Source organism: Apteryx rowi, unplaced genomic scaffold, assembly GCF_003343035.1.
Source record: "Apteryx rowi isolate R43461 unplaced genomic scaffold, aptRow1 scaffold_251, whole genome shotgun sequence".
Lineage (NCBI taxonomy): Eukaryota > Metazoa > Chordata > Aves > Apterygiformes > Apterygidae > Apteryx > Apteryx rowi.
This window is the reverse complement of record NW_020448875.1, coordinates 275,137-298,285: the sequence shown is the minus strand read 5'-3', so window position 1 is coordinate 298,285 and position 23,149 is coordinate 275,137. Positions and strand designations below refer to the sequence as shown.

Below are 23,149 nucleotides of genomic sequence, written 5' to 3'. Positions count from 1 at the left end.
GTTTGAGCTCTGCCTGGGGTCCTCTCCAGTCCTCACTCCTGCACGCTCCTTCGCCAGACCACCATCCCCACTTGGACCTAAATCCACCTGGGATCATTCCCCTCCCAGCTGGGGCTCATCCAAATTGCCCCAGCAATGCCCTGCCCTGGGCTATCCCCTACCCCTGCCGGGATGGTTTCATGGCCTGGGTCCTCCATGTCCAGCCTGACAGGACGTGTCCCCATGTAGACGGGCACCATTCACTTGGTAAGTCCATTTATAGCTACATCTTCCAAGAAAACATCATGCACGGGGAAACAGAGCCCGAAATCCTTAAATCACCTCTGTGCTCTGTCCTTGCAAGCACAGACTGCCAATGAAACTAAAAGAAGCGTTTCCCAAGCAGGAACAYAGTCAACGGTGAACAAAAGCCTGAACCCTGAGGCAGGGCAGGTGCGTGGGCTTTGCTCCGGATGAGCAGGGTGGAATGAGAGTTTTGTGGCTTGCTGCAGCGGTCCGTTCTCCGCTGCCCCTTGCCCAAGGGTGCAGCGGGATGTTTGGGGCAGGGGAAGGGGGGGACTTTTTCATTTGTCATGGGAGAGAGATGAGAGGACAGTGCAAAAGAGAGCATGAAAGACCTGCAAAGGGAGGGTTGACTGCTCATCCTTCGTCTCCACCAAAAYCCTCATAACTGGTTCCTAGTTCAGTCAGTGAGGACGCACAGCTTGCAGTCCCAGCTGCTTCGATAGATGAACATGGACATGGACCCTATTTCACTTTGCCCTCTCTTTCCAGGCTGAAGGAAGAAGGGCTCACCCCATGAAGCCACCTGCGGACAGGGCCTGATCCTGCCTGGATTGGGAGATGCTTCCCGGTGCTGACAGCACCAGCCAGCCCTATCCAGGGAAGCCAGCAGTCCCACGTGGGCAGAAAGCCCTGCCTGAAGCGCTGACAGCCCTCAGCCAGCCCTCGGTGCCCTCCAACAGCATCAGCAGCTCTGCGGGACGTCAGCGAAGCCCATGCAGTGGGTAAAGCCTGGCCAGGTGAGCGGGGACTCTCCTTCTGGAGCTGGTCCCAGCTTGGTGGCCACAGGGTAGCAACAGGGAGGAAGCTTTATGGAGACAGGCAGGTCCCTTGCCTGCAGCRACCCCCTTGGCAAGAGCTCTGGGATCCCCACTGCCGTCTCCCTCCCATATAGCTATCTCCTCCCCACGCCACGTGCCAGCTGCAACTTCAACCACTAGCTCCTGGGGGAAGAGTCAGTGTTAYGCACGTGGGTTTTTCCAAGAGGCTGCCTTTGATGATGAGATGCACAGGGTTGTCCCTGGGGACCATCTTCACCTGCCTCATGGATGTCTGTCCTTGCACCGGCTGTGCCGGGCTGGGGTTGGTATCCCTCTTCTTCATAGCCGCCCTGAACGGCGCCTCGCTGCAGAAACCCCTGGCTGCGGTGGAAAGCTACAGCTACGACGAGGGGCTCCAGGAGGGCACCGGCCTGATCCAGTGCGGAGAGTACAGCAACCAGGTGCTGCCCGATGGCCGGTGTAAGATCACAGCGACATTGCCGCAGCTGGAYGAGCAGCGGTGCCCGGACATGTTTCGCTGCACCGATGAGGTCTCCTACTGGCTCCACGAGAACGAGGAGCGCAAGCAGCAGATCCTCGAGCTGCGGGAGCTGATCTCGGAGCTGCTGGAGGAGCTGAGGAACCACCGCCACCGCATCAAAGTCCTGGAGCTCCAGGTAAAGGTTTTCCCTTCGCAGACTYGTGGGAGCAGGGGCATCTGGTACCTTCCCTTGCTCCCCAGACAGCTAGCTGGGAGAGGATGCCTGGTAGAACACTGGGTGTTGTTCTGGCCACAGACTGAGATACCCATTAAAACACCTGCTGCTCACGCTGGGGTTGCTGATCTGTCCCATTGCTCGTAGCAGGGTCCCAGAGTAGACCCCAAAGTTTTACACAGCCRGTGATGAACCACATCTCTGGTGGCTATGACCGAGCAGGAGTAGCTCCAACCTCCAGCCTGTGGCACCCTTTCTGCAGTCTCCTTTCTGTGCGCTGGCATTTGTGCTGCCTCGGGTCCGTTCACCAGTCCTGCAGCCTGAAGCTTCATGCTAGTCTGTTCTTTACAACCTCTTGTCGTGCTTCTGAAGCTCTCAGAYGTTTAGCACTGCCCTGCGGTTTTGCTCCCACCTCCGTGCTCGGTGTAGCACAGCCGCAGTTACAGACCCAGGGTCTGGAGGGAAGGGACGGTCGGGTGTCGTGGGGGCTGTCACAGAGACGAGTACTTTGGGTGAAATGAGGGTGAAACTCAAGTGTGGCTCGCAGTGGGCTACRCTGTGCTGTGTTTTCTCTCCCCCCAGCATGTAAACCAGCTTGGCCTTGGGCAGTGGGGAGCAGCTTTTCAGGGTGGCAACTAGGAGTAATGGAAAGAAGCAGAGCGTATTTTAGCTGACTGCAGGAGACATTTCCCGGCTAAAATGTCTCGTTGGGCTGTTGACTAGATGCACAGAAGACCCGACAGAAGTCCGATATACTGAAGTCGATTGGAAGTGCCTTGGATAGCGCCCTGGAGACCACCATGTAAACAAGTCTTGTCCTTGCTCTTGGGAGAGATGAGGGCTAATACAATCTGGCCCCGGGAATTAGTGTGATTCATTTGCTATTTGGCTGCGTTTCTTTAGTACCCGTGGTCTTCCTTTGGGCTTCCTCTTTACAAGGCCTTCCCTTCCCAGGGTCTGCGCACATTATTGGGGTTTTGTTTCCACGCCTTATTTCACTAAACCTTTTCGTCTGCTCCATGCACGTGAAATGAGTCACTCGGTCTTCTGTTTCGCCATAGCCCAGAGACACCTGCAATACAAGCTAACGTAAGCCTTTGCTTTCCTCCCCTGCAGGTCTAGGTGTGGGCCCCAAACCCCGGTTCCTCAGGTAGCCTGTGCACCCTAGTGAGACACTGTCTTTGGTGCCCTAGGCCACTTCCATTGCGTGGAGCTGTGGCAAGCAAACATGCAGTTAAAGAGATACCCCATGCCCGCCAAAGCACCCATCTCCTCCCGCCTCTGCAAGGGCCCTGACATGCGGTGACAATGAACTCYGCGATGACAATGTTGTTGGGCGCCCAGATGTGGACATCTGTGTTGTGATCYCCGTACGAGCCAGCTGCTTTTGAATTAGGATGGGTGCCTCATGCTCTGTTGAGCAAACCCACTCACTGCTCGCCCGTGCAGGGTCCCTTCCTCCTGTGTTGGCACCAGTGCTGCCTTCTCATCCATCCTCTACTTCTCCTCTCCCTCTCTCTTTCTTTCTCCTTGCACTGAGACAAGCTGGTGTGATAGGCGGTCTGGCCTCTTGCTGTCTCACGTCCTTCCCCTGGTGACATCTAGTCCCTTAGRACTGTTTAATCTTTTCTTCCCCATCCTAGCTCCCTGTTTTGACTCCAGATCCTACTTCTGTTCTACCTGGAGCTACAGCTCTTTCACTGAGCATAGCTCTCCAGCTGAGAGCCAAGGAGGAGTATATTAATGCACTGAAGGCTTTCCCCTCACTGTTGTTGCTCTTCCTCYGTTCTTCATTTCCAGGCTCTGAAATGACTCATCTAAATGCAGGGCATTTAGTCTGTGGCAGTTGTGTAGGGTCTCTTTAGAGTCAGAGGAAGGGTGGAGGAAAACAAATCTCCCTCCGGAGATGCTAGTTGCTCGGTGTTGACTGTAGAGGGAGCTGAGCTGACTGCCTCGGACAGGTTGCTTGATGTTCAGGTGGAGGAAATTAGATGTGGAGCAGTCCCTCCTTCCCCATATTTAAGCTGTGGTAAATCAAGAAGCATARAATAAAACCAGGCCACCCCTTCTTATCAGTGGTGGTTTCGTTCTTTGGTCCATTTAACAGGGCCGTGGTGACCGCTGGCCATCTTCTTGTTAAGGATGTTACAAAAACTAGCGAATCCTGTGGACTTGGGGACACAATGATTCCTTCTTCCTGGCTGCTGGTGACCAGCCGGGTGCACTCTCAGACCTCCGAGGTCCTTCCGTCCCATCTGACAGATGTGGAAGCTGCTATTCCCTTTTGCAGGTCCAGCCAGCAGTGAGGTGGAGCGTGTATCCCAGATGCATACGACGCATGCACACATGCACACACAGGGTTAAATTCACTAGGGAAATGTAAACACACACTGGTCTTTCCAGTTTCTGGCATTTAGACCTCACACATGCATATACATCCCGGTCCCTGCAGTCGCTGGCACCTAGACCCACAAGCCCTATGTCCCGTGGTCCCTCCTCTTGCTGGCACCCCGACATCTCTTGCACGCCGGTCTCTCCAGGTGCTGTCACCTCGACCTGCAGGCCCTGTGACCTGCAGCCTCCTCTCCAGTTGCTGGCACTCAGGCCTTGCAGCACTCACACATAGGGTAGAGAGTGGAATTACACAGAAAAAAAGAAAAAAAAGTTAAGAGAAGACATTAATAAGAATATTGCAGTCATCAGGCGCAGGGCTCAGTCAGACAAGCGTACTGACTGGCAGCCTGCTTACACGCAGCTGGTGCCTTTCGCCCCCCTCCTCTCTATTTTCCCRTGCTTGTTCCTCCCCATTCCACCCTGATCCCTCCTTTCCTTGCCTTTGGCCTTTCCCACAGCAAGTTTTATATAACCCTAGAAGCCCCTTCTGACATCCCATCACAAGTTTTGCACGGTCACACAAGCCCCCTCAGCTGTCCCGTGATACTCTTTCACCCTTCTGATCAGTTGCAAAGCTCAGGTTGCCCCTCTTCAGGGCTGTTCCCGAGTRCTTCCTTGAATGGTCCATCGGACAACAGCCGGCCGAAGAGTTCTGGTCTTTGTTATCGTCTCTGTTATCATGTCAATCTTTGCGCTTCTCTGTGTCTCTTTTATTATCACTTTCCTCGCTATTTGTTATTTCTTCAAGCAGAAACAAAGAAGTGCTGTTGTCCACCTCTAGTATCTGCCATGCAGAAGTCTCTATCAGAACTGGTCCTCAGGCTCCCTTAATGGCAAATGCAGACACATAGGTGCTCCTAGGAACTCTTGGAAGTCTAGCTGAAGACGAGATGAGTTGGGAGAGCTCGTTTCTCTTTGCTGACCAAAGGGAGCCCAGGGGAGCAGCTCTGAAGGAGTCCTGCCTGTTGTGGGGCGATGCTGAGGCCCCTCACCCATCAGACCACAGGGAGAGCTGAGGTGCTACTTGGCATGCAGCATGAACCCAGGTGTCCTGGAGCAGCCAGGTCCCGGCCCTTACCTAGATGTCTCCATTCGGTTCATACCTGGGGCACAGTGCTAGCAATATCCGTGCCACCAAGATACTCCCACATTCAGAAAGGATCCATCCACTGAGATACTTTGAGGCTCCCTGGGGCCATTCGTAGAGAGTTTCGTAACTTGAGTGGAAAAGACCCTGAGCAACCTGATCTAGCTTTGAAATCGGCCCTACTTTCTGCAAGGGGTTGGGCTAGGGACCTCCAGCAATTTCTTCCAACCTCATTTTTTTCAATGAGTCTAAAAGGTAAAGGAATGGGAGGGCTGGAAGAGCTGGCCTGCGAACAAGCAGGAAACGAACAAAGTCTAGAGAGCTTAGCGGGCAGTAAGGAGTGTGTCCTGTCACCCTCCAAGCACTGGAGTGGGCAAAAAGCAAGAAGCAAAGCCGAATGCAGAGAGGGGAGCTGGCAGCTGACTGTGGCAGGACCTTTGCAGTCAAATCAAGAAAATCAGAGACAGAAATGACTGGTGAGCTGGTTGCCTCAGTTCCCTGCAATCTTCTTAGGGTCTCTCCCATAAGGAGTTTTTCAGCTGTGTTGGTCTGGCTGATTCTCAATATCGGTGCCAGCCTGAGAGGCTGATTTTCCCCTGCATCGCATAACACCTCCCGGCATCCCTGGGAGCCACCCTACTGAATTCCTTGTTATGTCAGCTTCCAGCATCTGTAGATCTCCTCCATCTCCATTCCTCCCACTAAGAAGCTGTTGCTCCCTTAATCCATCCTCATAAATCAGCCTCTTGCTGCTGCTAGTTTGTCACCCTCAGATTTGTCATCAGCACTTTTCTGGGAGCTCTGCGTGGGTTCAGCTGTCCGAGCGGAGACGTCTATCTGAGCTCAGCGTCCCAGGAGCATTTCAGAGTTGTCTGAGAGCGACAGGTCCTTCCAGGTCACAGTTCCTCTCAGGCTAACGGGGACACCCAAAACGGGTCAGATGAGCTGACCCTTTCCCTGTGCTCTCTCTGMTTTGCTTCCCCTGAAGCCTCCCAGCTTCACAGTAGGCCTGGCTGGTCCCTGGTCTCATCCTTACCTGCTGGTAAGAGTCCTCTCCAGGGTCTGCGTGTGAATTCCCCCCGGGTGAAGGAAGGCAAGAATTCAGGTCTCCTATTTCTTGGGAGCATTGCCAACCACTCGGCTGTGGCTGCCCAAAGATACCTCAAAGGTATCTTGAGATCCTCCTTCGTAGCCGATGCGACAGGTCAGGGCGATCCACCTTTCTCCTTCTAGCACGCACTAGACAGTACGGTGCCATGAGCAAAGGGAAATCCCTCGAGGAGAGCAGCCCTCTCTGCACCTTTGCGCTCTTGCATTGCAGTTCGCTTCAGTTTGCATTACTGGACCATGTCAGCCTCTGCTGCAGACCAGGACCCTGCTGTGCTTGGTGCTGTACAAAAAGACAACTCCTGCCCCACTGGGGTAGGCAAGTGGGAGCAGTGGGATGCCACCAGGGGGGAGAAGAGGTGAAGGAACCAGAAAGCATCTGGGCCCAGTCGCGGTGGTCTGGCTGCAGCATATTTTTTTGCAAGCAGCCAGGAGAGAAAGTATCGGCTGTGGAGGAGGGGACTGTCTGGGAGAAAGCATGATGAGGTTTGCTCGGAGAGCTGATGCGTGGGTGAACGAAGCTGGAAGCAGCCGGCTGGTGTCGGTCACGGCTCGCGAAGCAGGTGTGGGGTGGCCGGCTGACTTACGGCAGAGCCAGAGACAATTCAGTCCTGATAAGGAAAGCATCATATGGCTGCAAGCCATAATCCCCTGTTTGCTGCCCCTGCCCATTTAGCTGCTCTGTATTTCGGGATACAAGCAGGCTTTCTGTTAGTTATTTGTCCAATAATCCAGCAGTGAATATGCTGTCTCATGGGAAAAAACAAGCCAAGACATCTCGCGGCAGGAATGGGTGGCAGGGACCAAGGTGTGAGTCAGATCCTTGGAGCAGCTGAAAGGGAAGAAAATGGATGCTGGATGCACAAAACACTTCTAGCTGAGAGAAATCCCAGACCCTTGGCAGCATTGCTGCAGTTCTGCAGGTGGCGATGCTGCAGAGCACAAGCTCTCTGCATCCCCACGTATATTTAATAAGCCACAAGCTTGCACTGACACCTGGAAACAGAGTGGCTGAGGTCTCAGCAGGTCCTGTCCCAGACCCCCATCCGGGCAGCCACGCATTATTACGAAGCATGGTGGCACCTTGCACACCTTTAGTGACGTAGCGGGTAGCACTGATGGCCGCAGGTACACGTGCCCTGAGCTGCAGGGATAACTGTGATATGGGGTCACTCTTCACCCCCGTGGGCAATGCATCTGGACACTCAGTGTTGCAGGGACACGCAAGGGTGAGGAGGACAGAGCTGCACGAGAACCTCCTGGTGAAGAACTGGCCTCCCTTSAGCACAGAACTGAGCAGATAGGGGTTCCTGGGATTGCCTTCTGTAGAGGTGTTGCATTGGCCGGGGGAGAGGATTTTTCTGTGGCTGCTGTGGATTTTTGGAGACGCTGTTTAAGGCCTGCTCTGCCATCTAATGGACAGGGAGCACTGAACAAGTGAGGCGAGCATGTCTGAAGTGACGGTGCATCTAGAGCACATTTTGCGTCTGCCGGTGGGGTTTGAAGTGCCCATCTCCTGACATGCCCTGTGGGCATCTCCAGGGAGCTGGGGCATGTGTGTGACATATAGAATTAGAGACCGATCATCCTAAAAACAAGCAGCAAAAGGACCATGAAAGTGTCTGGAGCCTTGTATCACACCCACCCGTGACACACAGTGGACGTGGTCATTGCTGTTTGCAGGACACTGGTCATTACCCAAAAGCAGGAGCTGGTTCTTCACGCAGCATGTAGATAAGCTGTGGAACTCCTCGCCGCTGGATGTTAGAAGTTTATAGGTTTGAAGGGGAGACTGGGCAACTTTTTGGAAGGAAAACCCAGTGGTTGGGGGGGTTGCTAAATACATAGGGGCCACGTCCAAGCTGTGCAACCTGAGTTACGAAGGGCCAGAGGCTGGGAGGGCATTCGAAGAGGAACCCTGTGCACTTGCCTGTGCAAGTCCTGCCCGTGCCTGATCCCGGGAAAATCAAACTGCCCATGGGTCCCGCAGCAGGCTGACGGCTAGCGCTGGGTGGAGAGCTGAGGGTGCAGGTGCCGTCTCCGCTCCAGGCTCCAYGGTCCCCAGCGGGGTGCACGCTGCGAGCGCTCCTCTGCCCGCGTGCTCCTCTGCGTGATCGTCCCCAGGGAGGTCTCGGGCTCTCCRCCGGTGTCTGGTGACCCACACGGCTTCTGCGTTTCACCCCCGCCCGCAGCACGAGGAGGCGGCGAGCCRCAACCGCACCGTGGAGCAGCGCGTGCGGGACCTGGAGCAGCGCTACGGCGAGGCCAGCGCCTTGCAGCGCATCCAGGCCACGCTGCTTTACGACATGCAGGCGCAGCTGAACAACGTCTCCGTGCTGACGGACTGGACTCGGCGCGTCCCCGGCTGCCTCGGCCCCGCCGAGATGAGGCTGCAGGAGGAGATGCACCATCCAGGTGATGGGGAGCTGCTGCGGCCGGATGGGTGGGGGTGGTTTGTTCTTATGGCCTGTCTCGAGGACTGTCGTAGGAAAAGGGCATGGGAAAACTGCTTCAAATCCCCTCTGTGCTGGCCAGGAGTCTCATCTCTCCCAGGCGGCATTTCTGAGSTAGTCAGGAGGGCTTCTGGGAGAAATAGACACCTCCTGGGGTGCTTTCCTTGCAGTCCAGGAGAGCGGTCCTGTTCTTTGGCAGCTCCTTTTCCTCTCCATGGACTGTGTGAGGTGCTCGCGGTGACCAGCTTCAGCTTTGACAACCAGGCTGGCATTGCTCCCACCATTACTCCACCTGCAGTTAGCTGCATGAACCTGCCTGCCAGCTCCAGGAACTGTATTTTTCCAGCAAATAAAAGAAACAAGAAATTATTTTTATTTCAAAAATTCATAGCAAGATATTAGGGCTTCGGTGAAACCCTTCAAGTTTGAAATCCAATCTTTTTTGTTGTTTCTCACACACCTTTTTTAAATGAATACATTTAAACTTATGCCAGGTTTTTGGTTGTTTTCTCTGTTAGTTCCTGGAATGTCTTCCTTTTTCTAATGGCAAAGTTTAAGTTAAAAAATGCAAGGTTCAGTTTGACCAAAACCCCATTTTCTGCTAAAGAATCCATTGCCTTGAAAACATTTTGACCAGAGCCTAACATAACCAGGATCTGGAAAACTCAGCCCTGAGGAGCTAGAAAGGAAACTGTGCTGATTTTTCAACCTGTTTGATTTTCTGGGTCTTTAGGAAGGGAGCGATGGTGTTTGAGGAGACAAAACCAGCTGCACCAGGGCAGACTACCTAGCCCCAAATCCYGTCTCTCCCACAGCAGATCCCAGGAAGAGTATTAGAAAAGGGCAAGGAAGAATCGGTATTTCTCCAGTATAATCTTCCAACSTGCCATGAACTGTGGCTCAGGGACTTGTAGAGACAGTGTCTTACTTCTCCAGCAAGAAGCAGGCTGTGTCYGATGACTCATACGGCACGCACAGCTCAACAGGCAGGAGCTGCTAATGGCTCTCACCTACCAACCTTGATCTGATTTGAGCTGGTGACGTCAGGTGGAGAAGTCATGTTACTTCTCCCTTGAGCCAGCTAGTCTAAGTCTTTTCCATTGCGCTAGTTTAAAGCTCTTTGGGCCCATCGATGACATGGTGGAGGTAAATATAAATAGCTCCGCTGATACCTGGTTCCAGCTGCCGCTGAGCCCTTCCCCGAGCAAGAAGTGCTCTGCGCAGACACAAGGCATGAATGGGTGTCTGACTTAACGTCCGCACAACATGATAGCCACCTCCAAGTCAGAGCTGGGATTAATCTCAATAACCTTATGTAACAACTGGGATGCAGACTTCTGCATGCACAAGTCAACCGGCCAGGAGAACCTCAGCCTGGGTGCAGCCAACAAATAGGGCTCTTTTAGCTGATTAACTTCAGGTGGAATGGGCTCTCCCTGACATCCCAGATGCTTGCTGGATCTAGGTTGTCTCTCCCTGGCTGCTTCTTGCTGCAYGCAACTGGTTTCTGCTGTGTGCTCCGCTGCAGCAGTGCTGCTGGTTGGCCTGGCCTATGCCCCCCCTACGGGATGTCTTCAATCTGTCACCAGTCCTCAGGGGACCTCCCAGCCACCGATTGCTCCCATCAGTGGGCTTGGGTGTTGCAATGACCTCCCCAGACTTATTTTTCCATCCCCAGCGAGCTTTCCTTGGTTGCCAGACCCATGGCCTCATCCATGCTGCTTGCCTCATGGAAAGGCAATCATCTCCCACGCAYGCTCTTTGCTTCCCCTTCCTCGGGACCTGGACCTCACCGTGCCTCCAGCCTGGTATCAAGGCCATGCTGTGCTTCAGACTGGTCTAGCTGTGCAAATAAAAGAAAAGGGAGCTGTCTGTGTGAGCTGCTATTGTGCCTTTTTTTTCATCTCACCAGACTATAGCCATCTACAGTGAGGCTCGGCTCACAAATGAAGACGCTTGATTTTGTGTGTCTGCATGTATGCATCCCCATGTGAGCTGGATGTTTAAGATATCCATGCAAACGGTGAAAGGACTGAGGAAAGCGATTCAGCGTGTGCTTTCCACTGGTGTGACTAGGGTCTTAGCTCAGCYACCCGCGTGCAGACACCTAGTGCTGCCTGCAGTACTCTTGCATCTGAGGCGTTCTCATAAGCCTGGCAGACACAAGACAGGACCTACAGGAGACGTGCAGCTGAAAGACAGCCAGAGTACCCCAGGGCATTGCAAATATCACTGTGCACATCTGTGCAGACAGCTCAATTGAGCTGACGGAGGGAGCCGGGGAGAGCGATTCTGCTCTCCTCTCCTATGTGAAACTAGGAAGAGTTACCCTCTGTAGAAGTCAGTTTCTAGAGGACTAGCTGAGACTAGCTGCCTAAAGTTGAGATGGCTGGTACCAGACAAAATAAATTCCCTCTGACATRTCCCAGTTAAAAGCATCTTTAGATTCTCCAGAACACTTTTGACTCCTTCCCTTATAAGACTGACCAGGGAAAACACCCTTAGAGCAGCAGTTTAGGAGAAGGAAATCCTTCCACTGTGAGCCACACTGACGACTGCTGGTGAAACAGGCAATTCTTWATCGACGTGTAAGACCTTTTTGGTGTGGAATATAATCTAACAGACCTTGGGCCTAGCGAAATGCACGACATTTCTGTGTTTCTGTCAGACGCTCTGTCACAAACTCACTTGAATTCAAGACTGTTCCTCAGCCACAGCATCCTAAGTGCAGATCTGTGCTAATGAATCTTATCACTAATAGTCCATTGCAATCAGGCATGAAGCCAGCATGCTGCAAAGGTTTCAGCTTTTGGCGCTGCCCAGAAGAAGAATTCCAGGACTTTTTGTCAGGCTCCACATTATGATTGCACGAAAATGATGCTGGGCTTGGTTGCAYGCCCCCTTCTCCATACTGAATAATAAACACTATATTTCTCTGCTTTTTCGCTTAGAGGTAACGCATGCAAGGAATTGCCCCATTGACTGTGCTTCGGTTTACTACAACGGGCTCCGGAGATCAGGAATCTAYAGCATCATGCCCTCGGTTGGAGGGATGCCTATTGAAGTGTTGTGTGAAATGRACACCGAAGGTACTGCAGGAGGCATCTACAAAATCTCCCAGCAAAGCTGGACACTCTTTGGGTGGGATTTGTCTCACCTGAGAGTTGTGTCTTATCTGAGCTGCTGCTAGATTACGTTACAGTCAGTGAGAACAGCTTCTCCRGAAGGGATCTCCTCCAAGGATGGAGGACTCAACCACTGGCTGAAGAGGGGTGTCTGGCTGAATAGTTCAAACCAGACACTTTGGCTGGGGCTCAGTTGCCTAAATAGAGGCTTTTAGTGCCCTTTGAGATGTCCTTATGTATGCAAGATATTTKCAAAGAACTAGTGGATATGATGCGGGAGATAGAGAAACAGAAGCCCCTCTGGAGTAGCAGCTGGTCTCCAGGTGGGCACCTGGGGCATCTCTGCGTACTAGAGGGCTATGTGTGGGCAACTCTTAACTGTAGCTGCTGAGATGTGAGGGACGAATCTCTCCCAGAAATATTTTGGAGTGTGTACAAGGGAGCAGGCAACCTCACGCATCCTCTCTGTCTAAATATCTGGACAGTGCATGTTATTGTCAYCTCTAGGTGCAAACTTACTAACGAAGTTAGTTGCAACACCAGAGTGTTGTGAGAATAGTGGCAATTGTCAGGGAAATGCAGTGGTGGATTTTCAGATCCCTGCCCCATGGGCCTGGTCCAGCCAGGATGGATGTGTCGCATCAACATGTCCCAAGCTGGAGGAAYTGGTTCAGTTGCCCACACAKAGACGTCTAGTGCTACTTGAGATACCCAGTGGTATTGCTAGCTGCTGCTCTGGAAGGGCATAGGTCTCCCATYGACCTTGTGCCTATCTACCAGCCTGTGCAGATGTCTCAGAGACCAAGGATGTCTCAAATGGCAACAGATGCCAGTGATTAAATATCTGAATGCAGCTCCTAGTTCTTATGCTTTCTGGGTCTAGTGCTTTGGTAAAAAGAGGAGCTGGACAGACCAGTTTCTCCCAGTTGGAGAAGGCCAGTCCRAATGATCTACAGGTGATTGCTGCTTTGGGATACAAGTCGTCATTAAGAAATAGGCTGTTGATACAGTGTGGTCTCTGTTATGTCATTACTATTATTTGTATGACCATCATCACAATCTTGGACACCGCAGAGTGACATACTGTAAAAACACCAAATAAAAAGATGATCCCAGTCCCCTCAAAGCTTACAATATTGGAATAAAATGAGAGAGGAGAGAGGGATTTGGACAGATGGGAGAGCAGATGGAGACAGTGAGACAATACTGGGAGAGCGCTCATGTACCTCTGTGGTGCTGCAGGAACAGTACATAATAATCTCAAAACTCCAGGCTCTCTAGTTTGTTCCAGTCCCAAAACATTTCCCTCCCTAAAATAATCAGCTTTCYCTCATTGGAAACCGCCTTAGATCTGGAATGACCCTCTTACAGACAACAGGGAAATATCATTTTGGAGYCGACACAGGAGAAGCAGAGCCCCTTTCCGTGAGCTATGGCTGTGCATCACGTATTATCCCCACGCAGCAACCAACGCTGTATTTTGCCGGTTGGTGGGAGGGGATGTGGCAAGGAGACACCTCTCTGAGCTGCGGATGGATCCTCAGAGGTGATGCTGGTGAGGACTCTGGCCCATGTACGGACACTGGGGCCCCCAGACGCTCCCTGGTGGCTCCCACGTTACGTTATCTCTCTCCTGGCAGGTGGGGGCTGGACAGTCATCCAGAAGCGTCAGGACGGCTCAGTTGACTTCAACCGGACCTGGAACGAGTATAAAGAGGGCTTTGGGGATCTCAGTGGTGAGTTCTGGCTGGGCAACGAGAACATCCACAAGGTGACGAGCCAAGGGGACTACTCTCTGCGTATCGACCTGGAGGACTGGAACAACAAGCACAAGCACGCCTTCTATCAGGTCTTCAGGTAGAAAGCGGGACGTCCTTCCCTGGTTCYTGGTACACACAGCTGGTTCAATGCTGGAAGACCCCGCTGGAGTCAAAGTGACTCTCTCTCTAGAGAGCTTTTTGGACTGGGTCYTCTCTTCCCTGCCTGGTTTTACTTTGCTCCAGCTTGGAGCCTGAGTGTGAGCAAGCAAATGTGCAGCGTTGGTCAGCCGTGACCAACGTCCACGGCTCCAGGGAACGCAGCTGTAGGAGCACAAGGAACAATCCCCTACAGCTCGGGCGTGTAGTTTCTGCTGAACTTACCGAGGTCCATGTGAAGAGCAGAGTTTTGCATCCCCTGTTCTTGCTGGGCAGGTTCTTCAGCATCTCCCTGCTGGGATGGCTGAGAGTCATATTTTGAATTTTATGCTCTGTACTCATGGCTTTTACCTGTTGTTCCTGAGCTAAAATCCTTTAGTGTCTATAGCTCTTCACCTTATCCGGTGTTTGCATTTAACAACATCAGTCATATTCCTTGAACGGGGGTGACCAGGTTTGTCTAGACTGTTCCAGGTGAACCACTTCCCTCTCTCCACTAGAAATGCCTTGAGGGTGATTATGGAACACCCTGTCACAGGAGGATGTGCAAGGGAGTGGATGCCCTTAAGCACTGCACCTTAATAACATTTGGAGCTTGAGGGCTTAGAGTAGACCCAAAGACTGCTGAAGCTGCTGGAAAAATCCTCACAATGCTTGCGCTGAACAGTTACCCCGGCTTTTGTCATCAGATATCATGTTCAATGGCAGTGACCTTCAGCCGTTGCTGGCCCAGGAGCAAACTACTGATTAGCTCAGTTTATGTGAAGAGCAGGATGCTTTTTCTGTGGAGAGGAGGCAGTACCGTGTAATTAGAGGAGCTGTCTGGCTAAAGCTGCTGCAGTCTTTCATTGTGGTTTTAGACTCATGGTCTGCCCAGCTCAGACTCCTAACAAGTACCCTGAGTCATGACAAAAGTGTGCACATCCCACAGAAGGGTGAAACACAGCATCTTTGACATTTAAAGGTGATGAATAATTGCAAGGGGCCTGGTCAGAGCAGCTCGATGATTGTAGGGTGTCCACAATAAGAATGCGATATCTAGGCTGGAAAGGAGACTTAGACACTCCCACTGAATCATCTGACCTGTGCCTATTGCTTGCAGCATCGAGGATGAGGCAAACTATTACCGTCTGCACGTGGATGGGTTCAGCGGGACGGTGGAGGATTCCTTTGCCTGGTACCACAACAAGAGGAGCTTCAGCACGCCTGACTCGGGGAACATCTGYGCTGAGATTTCCCATGGAGGCTGGTGGTACCATCAGTGCTTTTTCTCCAACCTCAACGGGGTGTACTACAAGGTAAGGTGGAGGGAGGAGGACACAGATGTCAGCATGCAAGGTCCAAGGCTAGGAGGGAGCTGGCAGTCATCACATCACAGCAATCCTTCCTGGGTTGATCAGTCCATGTTCTTCGGGGAGGGAACAAAGCGATGCTGGGCACCAAGTCAGTCCAGCTTCTTCAGTGCCATGGGCTAGGTATGAGTATTGAGACACCCCTGCAAACTGCTCTTTGGGACTGTGCAATGGCAACTCCCTGTTTGGGTGACTCACATGGCCTGAGACTGAGGGACATCAGCTCCCTTGGGAGCATTCAAAAAATGCTTTACATGCTCCTTTTACTGTGTTACTCCTTTTACTTTCTAAGCTCTTTGCTCCCGTGCTTTGGAGCATCCAGTTTTTAAGAGTTCCCATCTGGATGACACTTTCATGCATTTTCCATATCTGACCGTCCTTTCTCTGCATCACAGGGCGGCCGATACTCCATTAAAAACCGCAAGATACTGGGGCCGGATGGTGTTGTGTGGTACTCATGGAAGGACACAGACTACTACTCCCTGAAGAAGGTCATCATGATGATTCGACCACGCACTTTTCGGCCCCATATCTCCCCCTGAAGGAGCCTGGGGTGGTCTTCATTTCTTCTAATGGCAAACCCTGGAAACAGAGGGCTGGAAATAGTTTGTTTTAAGCAGAAACTGATGCTGGAGACCTCTGAGGGACGGAGCCACCATCCCTCTTGCTGCCCATCTGCTTTTGGGGCAGCCTCAAGAGAACTGAACCAACAGCAGGAGCACCAAGGCCAAGGCGAGCCAAGGCCTTTAACATGTGTTGGGGTGGCAAAAGCTCTCCTAGACCATGGCTGAGAACGGCTTTGCAAAGTCAAGCACAGGAATGTGCTAGGATAGCTCTAAGGCACTGAGATGTTCCCTGGGGAAAGCAGGGAGAGACAGGACGCATCGTGCAGGGACAGCGTCACAGGCAAGAGAGGAGGCAGGTCTGCAGTGGCCCTCACCATCTCTGACAGGGATCTTGTGTTTCGCCCATGGACCTTAGCTACCTGCAATATTTATACTCCAAGTAAAAGGATTTAAAAATCAGAACGCTGGAAGTTGCCATTTTGCATTCCATTTTCACATCTTCTTCCCTCCTTGAACAAAGAACTTTTGATGAATTTTCTAATTACTTTAATTCGGCCTGCAGGGATCATTACATCTGATTTTATGTCTTCTTTTACTGCCTTACTCTGGTTAAATAAGATGCAAGATTTGTTGTTGCGGTCTTTTATTCTTTTTTCATTTGAAGTTGCAGCAAGATCCCCCCATTTTTTTCCTGACTTCGCCTGCTTGCAGGATCTAGAGATGGAGACTGTGACTTATCTTCAGCCCTTTTTGTGTTTGGTGATGAATATTTAATTAGATTACCTCTTTCCTATTTCATGTGAGCAGATGAGTTCAAAGAAAGTTCAAAGAACAAGAATGGCAGATACATTAGAGACAAAACACTGTTCCTCTGAAATAATTGTCTTTTGTTTAGTGTTGGATTGGCTCCCTGATGGTTTCTGTAGCCTTCATTCTGTTCTGGACTGTGTTCTTTCCCCTGTATCTTCATTTTTCACTGGCAAATCAAGCAGGAAAGTTACCTTCTATACATCCTAAAAACTAATATCTCAGGCTAACAAAACAACACAGTTTGTCTTTCCCTTTGCTAGGTTTGCCTTGGTAGTCTTCCTGGATGTGTCCAAGACGTGTTTGATGATGTCCTGGAGTTGCAATGGGCTGGTCTACACTGCTGCTATACCATCATTTGCAACATGTATCCAGGCACTCRTACCATACTGGCAGCGGGATGGAGAACGTCCTTGCTTCGCAGTGCATGTGTCTGCAATAACGCTGTTACTCCAGAGTCCGACCCTCCCCCTTTACATTGCAGGCTTGAGACGTAACTGATTCAAAAGGCTATGATGTTCATTGATTAAAGAATAYGCTATTAAGAAACTAATATATCACTTGAATAATCAATAACCCAATTAACTAATAATCACATCATTATTATTAATCTACAGTTTTGTTTTGCGCATTGCCAAACACAACRATAAATGTATCACTCTTAAATTGCATGAATCACACACAACTACTATGAATAACAGTTTTATCATCTTTGCCTCCCCAAACCCCTTAGTCCTAAGGTGCAAGYGTCTTCCTCTTTACCCTCCTGCACCAAGTCTTTCGGCCACGGCCCTGATGGAGAGCTCAGCAGGTTGTCCAAGGAGGTCCCTCCAGCTTCTGGGGYGGTTGGGTCCAGAGGTCAGTGTCACCACCATCCCTAGGCATCCGTCCTCCTACCATCAAATTCCCCAGCCTCCTTTGTTTTTACCTGGTTTTATATCATTCCTCATCTTTTCTATTTCTGGATCCACCTTTTCCCTGCCTTTGCACCTCTCTTTCTCAGCCCAAACTCCTTCCAAATGAACAACCTGCCCCTAACCAGTTTTTCCTCTCGGTTCCAATTCTGCTTCATCCATACTCAATTTTGGTGTTTCTCATGGTGACCAGAAATTCGGTGTCTCTGGTGCCTCAGAGGTGCTGAGGCAATCTCAGCCTTCTGTGGCATTACTGTTATGGTTGCTTGGGTACAGGTGGCCTTGTGAGGCTTGGTGCCCCAAAACTCCCACACAGTCATTGGGTTACCAACAGGAGAGGTGGGATCAGCTGGAGAAGGCCTATCCAGATCTCATCCCTCTGGGTCTAGCATGTGCCATGAAACATCTCCTTGAGCTGTTCTTAAAAGGTACCAGGACTTTGCTTTGTGCTTTCCCATCRTGTGCCCTGGCTGTGCCCATGGGAYGGTGCTTAAGAGRGGGAATCTGCTGCATGGGCAAGGATTGGTCCCCATTGCCTCCTCTGTGGGCAGGGRCTYGATTTGGGACGACCAGGCTCGAGGCTCTGTTTGCTCATGCAGATGTGGGTATCTCCTGCTGTTTGAGACTCCCTGGGTATCAGAAATAGGCACACGGGGTGGGCAGAGGTGATGTGGGAGCTATGGGACAGGGGGCCTGAAGTAACATCTGGGAACCTGGTGGGAAACCATGGGGGGTTCTTGAGTGTCTCCGCACGCCTGCATGTGGGCAGATGAATGGGGAACGTTGTTCCAAGGAGGCTGACACCAGCCCAAGTGTCCACACTTGCAAGCCCCCAAATCCAGCAAGAGGAGACCTGCTGCTGAAGCTGGGTGAGATGAAGCTCATCCCAGAACATCTGGGTTCCCCCCAGGGAGCCYGGACTCCTGGGACCTCATGCCCCGTAGCTTATAGGGGATGGGGGAACAGGGATACATCCCCTGCCTCTGCCTCTCTGTACAGGACCGACAATCCTGCTCCAGGGGGAGGTGATTTGCAGCTAGTGCTGCAAGAAGTCCAGGCATCTGCTGGGCACCAGGCTTTTGGCAAGCCACAGCAGTGATGCGGGAGATGGACCCTGTGCTGCAGCAATGGGAGCTCGTGGCTCCCCTGGGGCTGCCCGGGAGCTGGCCCTGATGCGGCTTGGGACAGGTATGGCATGAAAGCCCATGGGGACAAGGCCAGCTACGGCACCATCATCTGCTTGGCCCCTGACGCTGCCAGGGAGCAGTTAGGGCTAAATATAGTTTCACTGCTCCTGACCACCGGCTCTCCGACACCATCACCTCCCTGGGAGCGCAGCCGGGTCATGGGAGGGCTCAAGCTGGAAAATACCCCATGCAGACTGTCCTGTGCTGGGGACAGGGAAGAAAACTGGGTCTGGTGCCCCCCCCCTGCAAGCCTTGGACCAGGACAGGCCTCCCGACTCCGTGCTGGGTCCTCCTTCCCCTCTCTTCCCCTTCACACTCAAACTAACCCTTGCCTCATTAATTGGGCTGAGCCCATTATAGTGCTGTCTAAAGTGATATGGGGCAGGAAACTGTATTGACAGAGCCACATCGAGTGCCATCACGAGGCAGATACCTTGCCGGGTCCCATACGTTGCTGTGCTAACCAGACAGCTCTGCACACCCGTACACACACGTTATTCCTGCTTTGGAGCGGTGTCTGGCTCTGGCCAAACTGTCATTAACTCTGTGTGTGCACATATCTTGCTGGTGGGGGGACAACTACACAACTTGGTATTGTTTGGGGGTCTCATAACTACACAAAACAGAGGAAGGTCTGGGAACAGTTTTCATCTGACAGGTTAGGTCAGTGCACACACCTCTATCTGTATTACAGTCAGGACCCAGCGGATCTACTGGAGATGGAGAAGTTTTATGAAGGCCATCAGCCCATGCTCCACGTATCTCCAGTCCTGTGGCTGGAAAAGTCATCTGAACTGAGACTGGAAGAAATGTAGGGAAGGGCTCCTGGGGTGACAGTCATCGAAAAATCCTTGGTGAGCTGTGCATGGCCAGAGGGCTGGGTCTGTAAATACCTTGGAGGTGGGGAACAAGAGCTGGGGAGGRAGAAGAACAGGAAAGTTAAAGGTTAGCTATTATAAGTCACAAGGCAGAAAAAGCTGGAAAGAAGTGAAAGCTGGAGAGGAGAAGAYTGAAACCTGACAAGTTTAGGGAAGGGGTTATCTGAGGTGGACTGCTGTGACGGACAAAACCTGGATGCAGGAAGAAGAAACATCTCAAATTGCAGTTGAGCCTAAGCCATTGTTATCTCTCTCGATAGCCAGGGGAGAAAAATCAGCCCCCAAAGCCTTGCTGAAGCATTGATCAYGTTCATCAGGATTTGGGCCAGCTCCACATGTGTCGATCCCGGTACAGCGATCGTGAAAGCACTGTGCCTTGCTGACGTCGCATCTAGCTGAGCTGAAGTTTTGTTTGGTCTTTGCAGAACGAGACCTGCCCTGGAAGCCCCCAGTCCCAGCACTSAGATCTCAGGACCCAACCCAGTTGCTCTTACAGATGTGTCCAGCATGGTAGGAGCCCCTGAGCATGGGTGATGTGTTCGCAGGGAGGTCTGGATCCCTTCCCAGGATCTGTCTTCATGCTGGCTCATCCCACACTAAGACCTGAGTCGATCAGCCTGCCTGCAGGGACACAGCTCACACCCGTATTCTCCTGATGGCATTAGTGTGGCTGGCTGCATCCCCACCATCATCTTCTTACCCTTGTGCCTGAGTTTCTAMCCCGCTGACACCCACCGGCTTCTTCTCAGGGAGAGCTGTCTGCTCCTCCTTGCTCTGCTCTCCGCTTCTCGGCTACCCTCCTCAAAGCTTTTGGGTGCTTTTTAAGGCTTTTGGAAGAAGCTCTCTTAGTTTCTCCCTGTCTTCTTCATCTCAACCCGGCTCGAGTGTCCCCTTCCATCGTGTCACCGTTCCCAAATCCCTTGAGGCCCCTCGGTGCATGTGCTGTTATAGGGCATGGCACAGAGCCTTTGGGAAGAGCAGTATTTTTTGTTATTCTTACTTGTTTATACAAATAAAACATACTGAAGTATTTTGTTTGCTTCAGGATGACCCAGGTCCTACAGAGTCTGCTGATGGTCAGCCTCAAGACTCCCACTGCCAGGTTTATGCATCTTCCTTTCACTTTGAGCCTGTAGCTTTTCTTCCCTTCTTGGGTGTAACAAGCTCTTCTGGTCTCCCCAGCTCCTCTCCCACACAGTTTTTGGGGGTTTGCTAACTCATGTCCCATCACTTCATATGATCACGGTGCCTCCCTCAACGCTGACCCACGTGACTTATTTGTGCCCTGTGATAAGGCCCCTTCGCTGTTGTACCTAAGCGTGGTAGGAGCCCCTGAGCATGGCTGATGTGTTCACAGGGAGGTCTGGATCCCTTCCCAGGATCTGTCTTGGTGCTAGCACCGAAACCCACACCCGTGAGACCACCAGCTTCTTGGTTAGACACCTATCTCCCAAGGCTTCCCCACGGGGCCCAGGAGGAATGGACAACTGGCCCCTCTGAGATGCTGGACCTAAATTTTTGTGCCATCTCCTCTCTCAGGCTGAGCGAAGGTAGGAGAGGAGTTAGTGCCATTTCTTCCTTAGGATTCGAGAAGAAGAAACCCCCGGCTYCTCTCTTGGCACTGAGGATATGACATTTTGCTTTCTTCTACTCTGTGGATAGACTGATGGGTCAYCTGGCTTCAGTGCAGACTGCGGCATGTGTCCAGCCACCTCCGTGCTTCCTCACCTTGCCAGCCAACTCTCCTCTCCTCACCTCCTAGCATATGGCTGGAATTCGGCAGAAACTYGCTGCTCCAGGTCCGGAGCGGAAGAGTTTCACCGCTGCATGCCATCTCCCAGCCTAATTTCCCCCATTACCCCCCACCCCACTATCTCACACCCAGTGCAAGAGACCCCGGGATGCCCCCGCACAAAAAAGCACACGAGACACTGCACAGATCATGAGAAAAACGAAAGAAATGCCAAGGCAGTTTATTTACAACTGTTGTGTACAAAAAAAGGACAGCTCGTGCCACAACTAGAACAGCCCCCTCGCTCTTTGCCCATCACCTTCTTCCGTGCTCCCCTTCCCGGCAGCCCCTCGTGCCCTGGGTGCTGCTCCCCACCTTGGACTCCTGGGCCTGGGAGGGCGTTTTGCAGCACAACGAACAAGAGATGCTCTTTTTCTCCAGACCTGCCCATGCTAAATCAGTGCTTTGAAAGCCTTATCTGGCAGTRGTGGAGACTGAGACCTCCGCTGACATCAGAGTTAGAGACTGATGATGTGCCAGAGCCTAGCAGTACTGGGACCACTGCTTGCTATCAAACGGGAGCGGAGGGGCTGTTCTTCCACCGCCCTGGCAGAAAGCAGACTTTCCACCTCTCCCGGCTAGGAGGGATCCCACAGCAACCTCTCTGCTTTGCTCACCCTTAACCCAGCCTCCCTGGACACAAAGATCACCCTGGGATCACACCGTCTGCTCAGCAGGACCCACAAAAGACCTCCTGGGCCATTCACAACTCAGGACTACCGTTTGGTGGTGTCCCAGGCTGGGTTTCTTCTTGGCCTGGAGTCATCAGGAGGTGCCATCACCATCCCCAGGGACTCCCATACCCACCTCTCCCTTGCTCCCAGTCCTACTTTTGCTATGGATATTGCCTTCTTGCACTGTCCAGAGAGGTGTCTCCACACCACCTCCTGGCTCTCCAGTCTGGGCTCCCTCAGCTGCTCTCTTCCTTTTGCTTTACCCCACTCCTTTCACTGCAGTTTCCATAGCCCTGCTCTATTTTTCTCTCCTGCTCTAGCTCCCCATGGGGGTGATTTCTCTCCTCAGATAATCATCTGAGCCTCTGAAAGCATAAGGCTTTTCAGCTGCTCTAGAGCAGAAAAGGGGATTTCATCCAAGAGTTCCCGGGAAGATGTCTCAGGAGGTTTCTTACAAAAAGCAGCCCTTTGGGAAATCACGGGGCTTTTTGACTTCACCCTTTCAAAAGGATCCCCGGCATCTCCTACAACTGGATAAAGCCTTTGGAGCAAGCGATTCTCGCTCTCCGACCACCTTATTCCCAACCCCTTCCCCAAAACGGTGCCGCAAGGTCTGCGAGCAACTAATGCCTGCTCTGGGCAAGAGTCAGGAGAAAAGGAGAGAGGGACACCGAGAGATGCTGCTGCACATCGACGGCCAGACATCCACCGGGGGTGGGAAGAGGAGAAAGAAACAAAGCTCGAGGGCCACAGGCACGCACGCACGCACGCACGCACGCTCGCCCCACGGTTGCAGGGAGCGCCGCCCCGTCTGCCCGACACGGACCACCAAATCAAAGTCACACACGACGCACATTTCCCCCCTTTCCCTCCCCACCCGCTCCGTCCCCGGCAACCCCCCCCCTCCTCGGCCACCTCCTCCGCTTCGCCGACCCTCGGCGGGCGCGTTCACACCTCTCTGTCGGACACGGAGGGCGCGCGAGACCCCCGGAGAGGTTTCCCGATGGACGTCCCGATGCCGGCGCGCCGAAGAGGCACCCGCACGCGCGCGCGCGCCCGCCCACCCACCCACCCCTCCTCGCTCCTCCCGCGACGCCTCCCTCCCCACCCTCCCCGAAACGAATAGGATGGCTTCACT

General features: G+C 52.4%; 1 protein-coding gene across 1 annotated transcript; it reads left to right on the top strand.

Moving 5' to 3' along the window:
• The first annotated feature begins 1,282 nt into the window (after window positions 1-1,282).
• On the top strand, window positions 1,283-15,735 carry LOC112966667 (angiopoietin-related protein 7-like). The gene is made up of 6 exons (XM_026067015.1): window positions 1,283-1,720; window positions 8,540-8,762; window positions 11,752-11,889; window positions 13,566-13,782; window positions 14,944-15,139; window positions 15,589-15,735. Exons 1-6 carry the CDS (start codon window positions 1,283-1,285, stop codon window positions 15,733-15,735), a joined length of 1,359 nt encoding a protein of 452 aa, XP_025922800.1.
• Window positions 15,736-23,149: the final 7,414 nt, after the last annotated feature.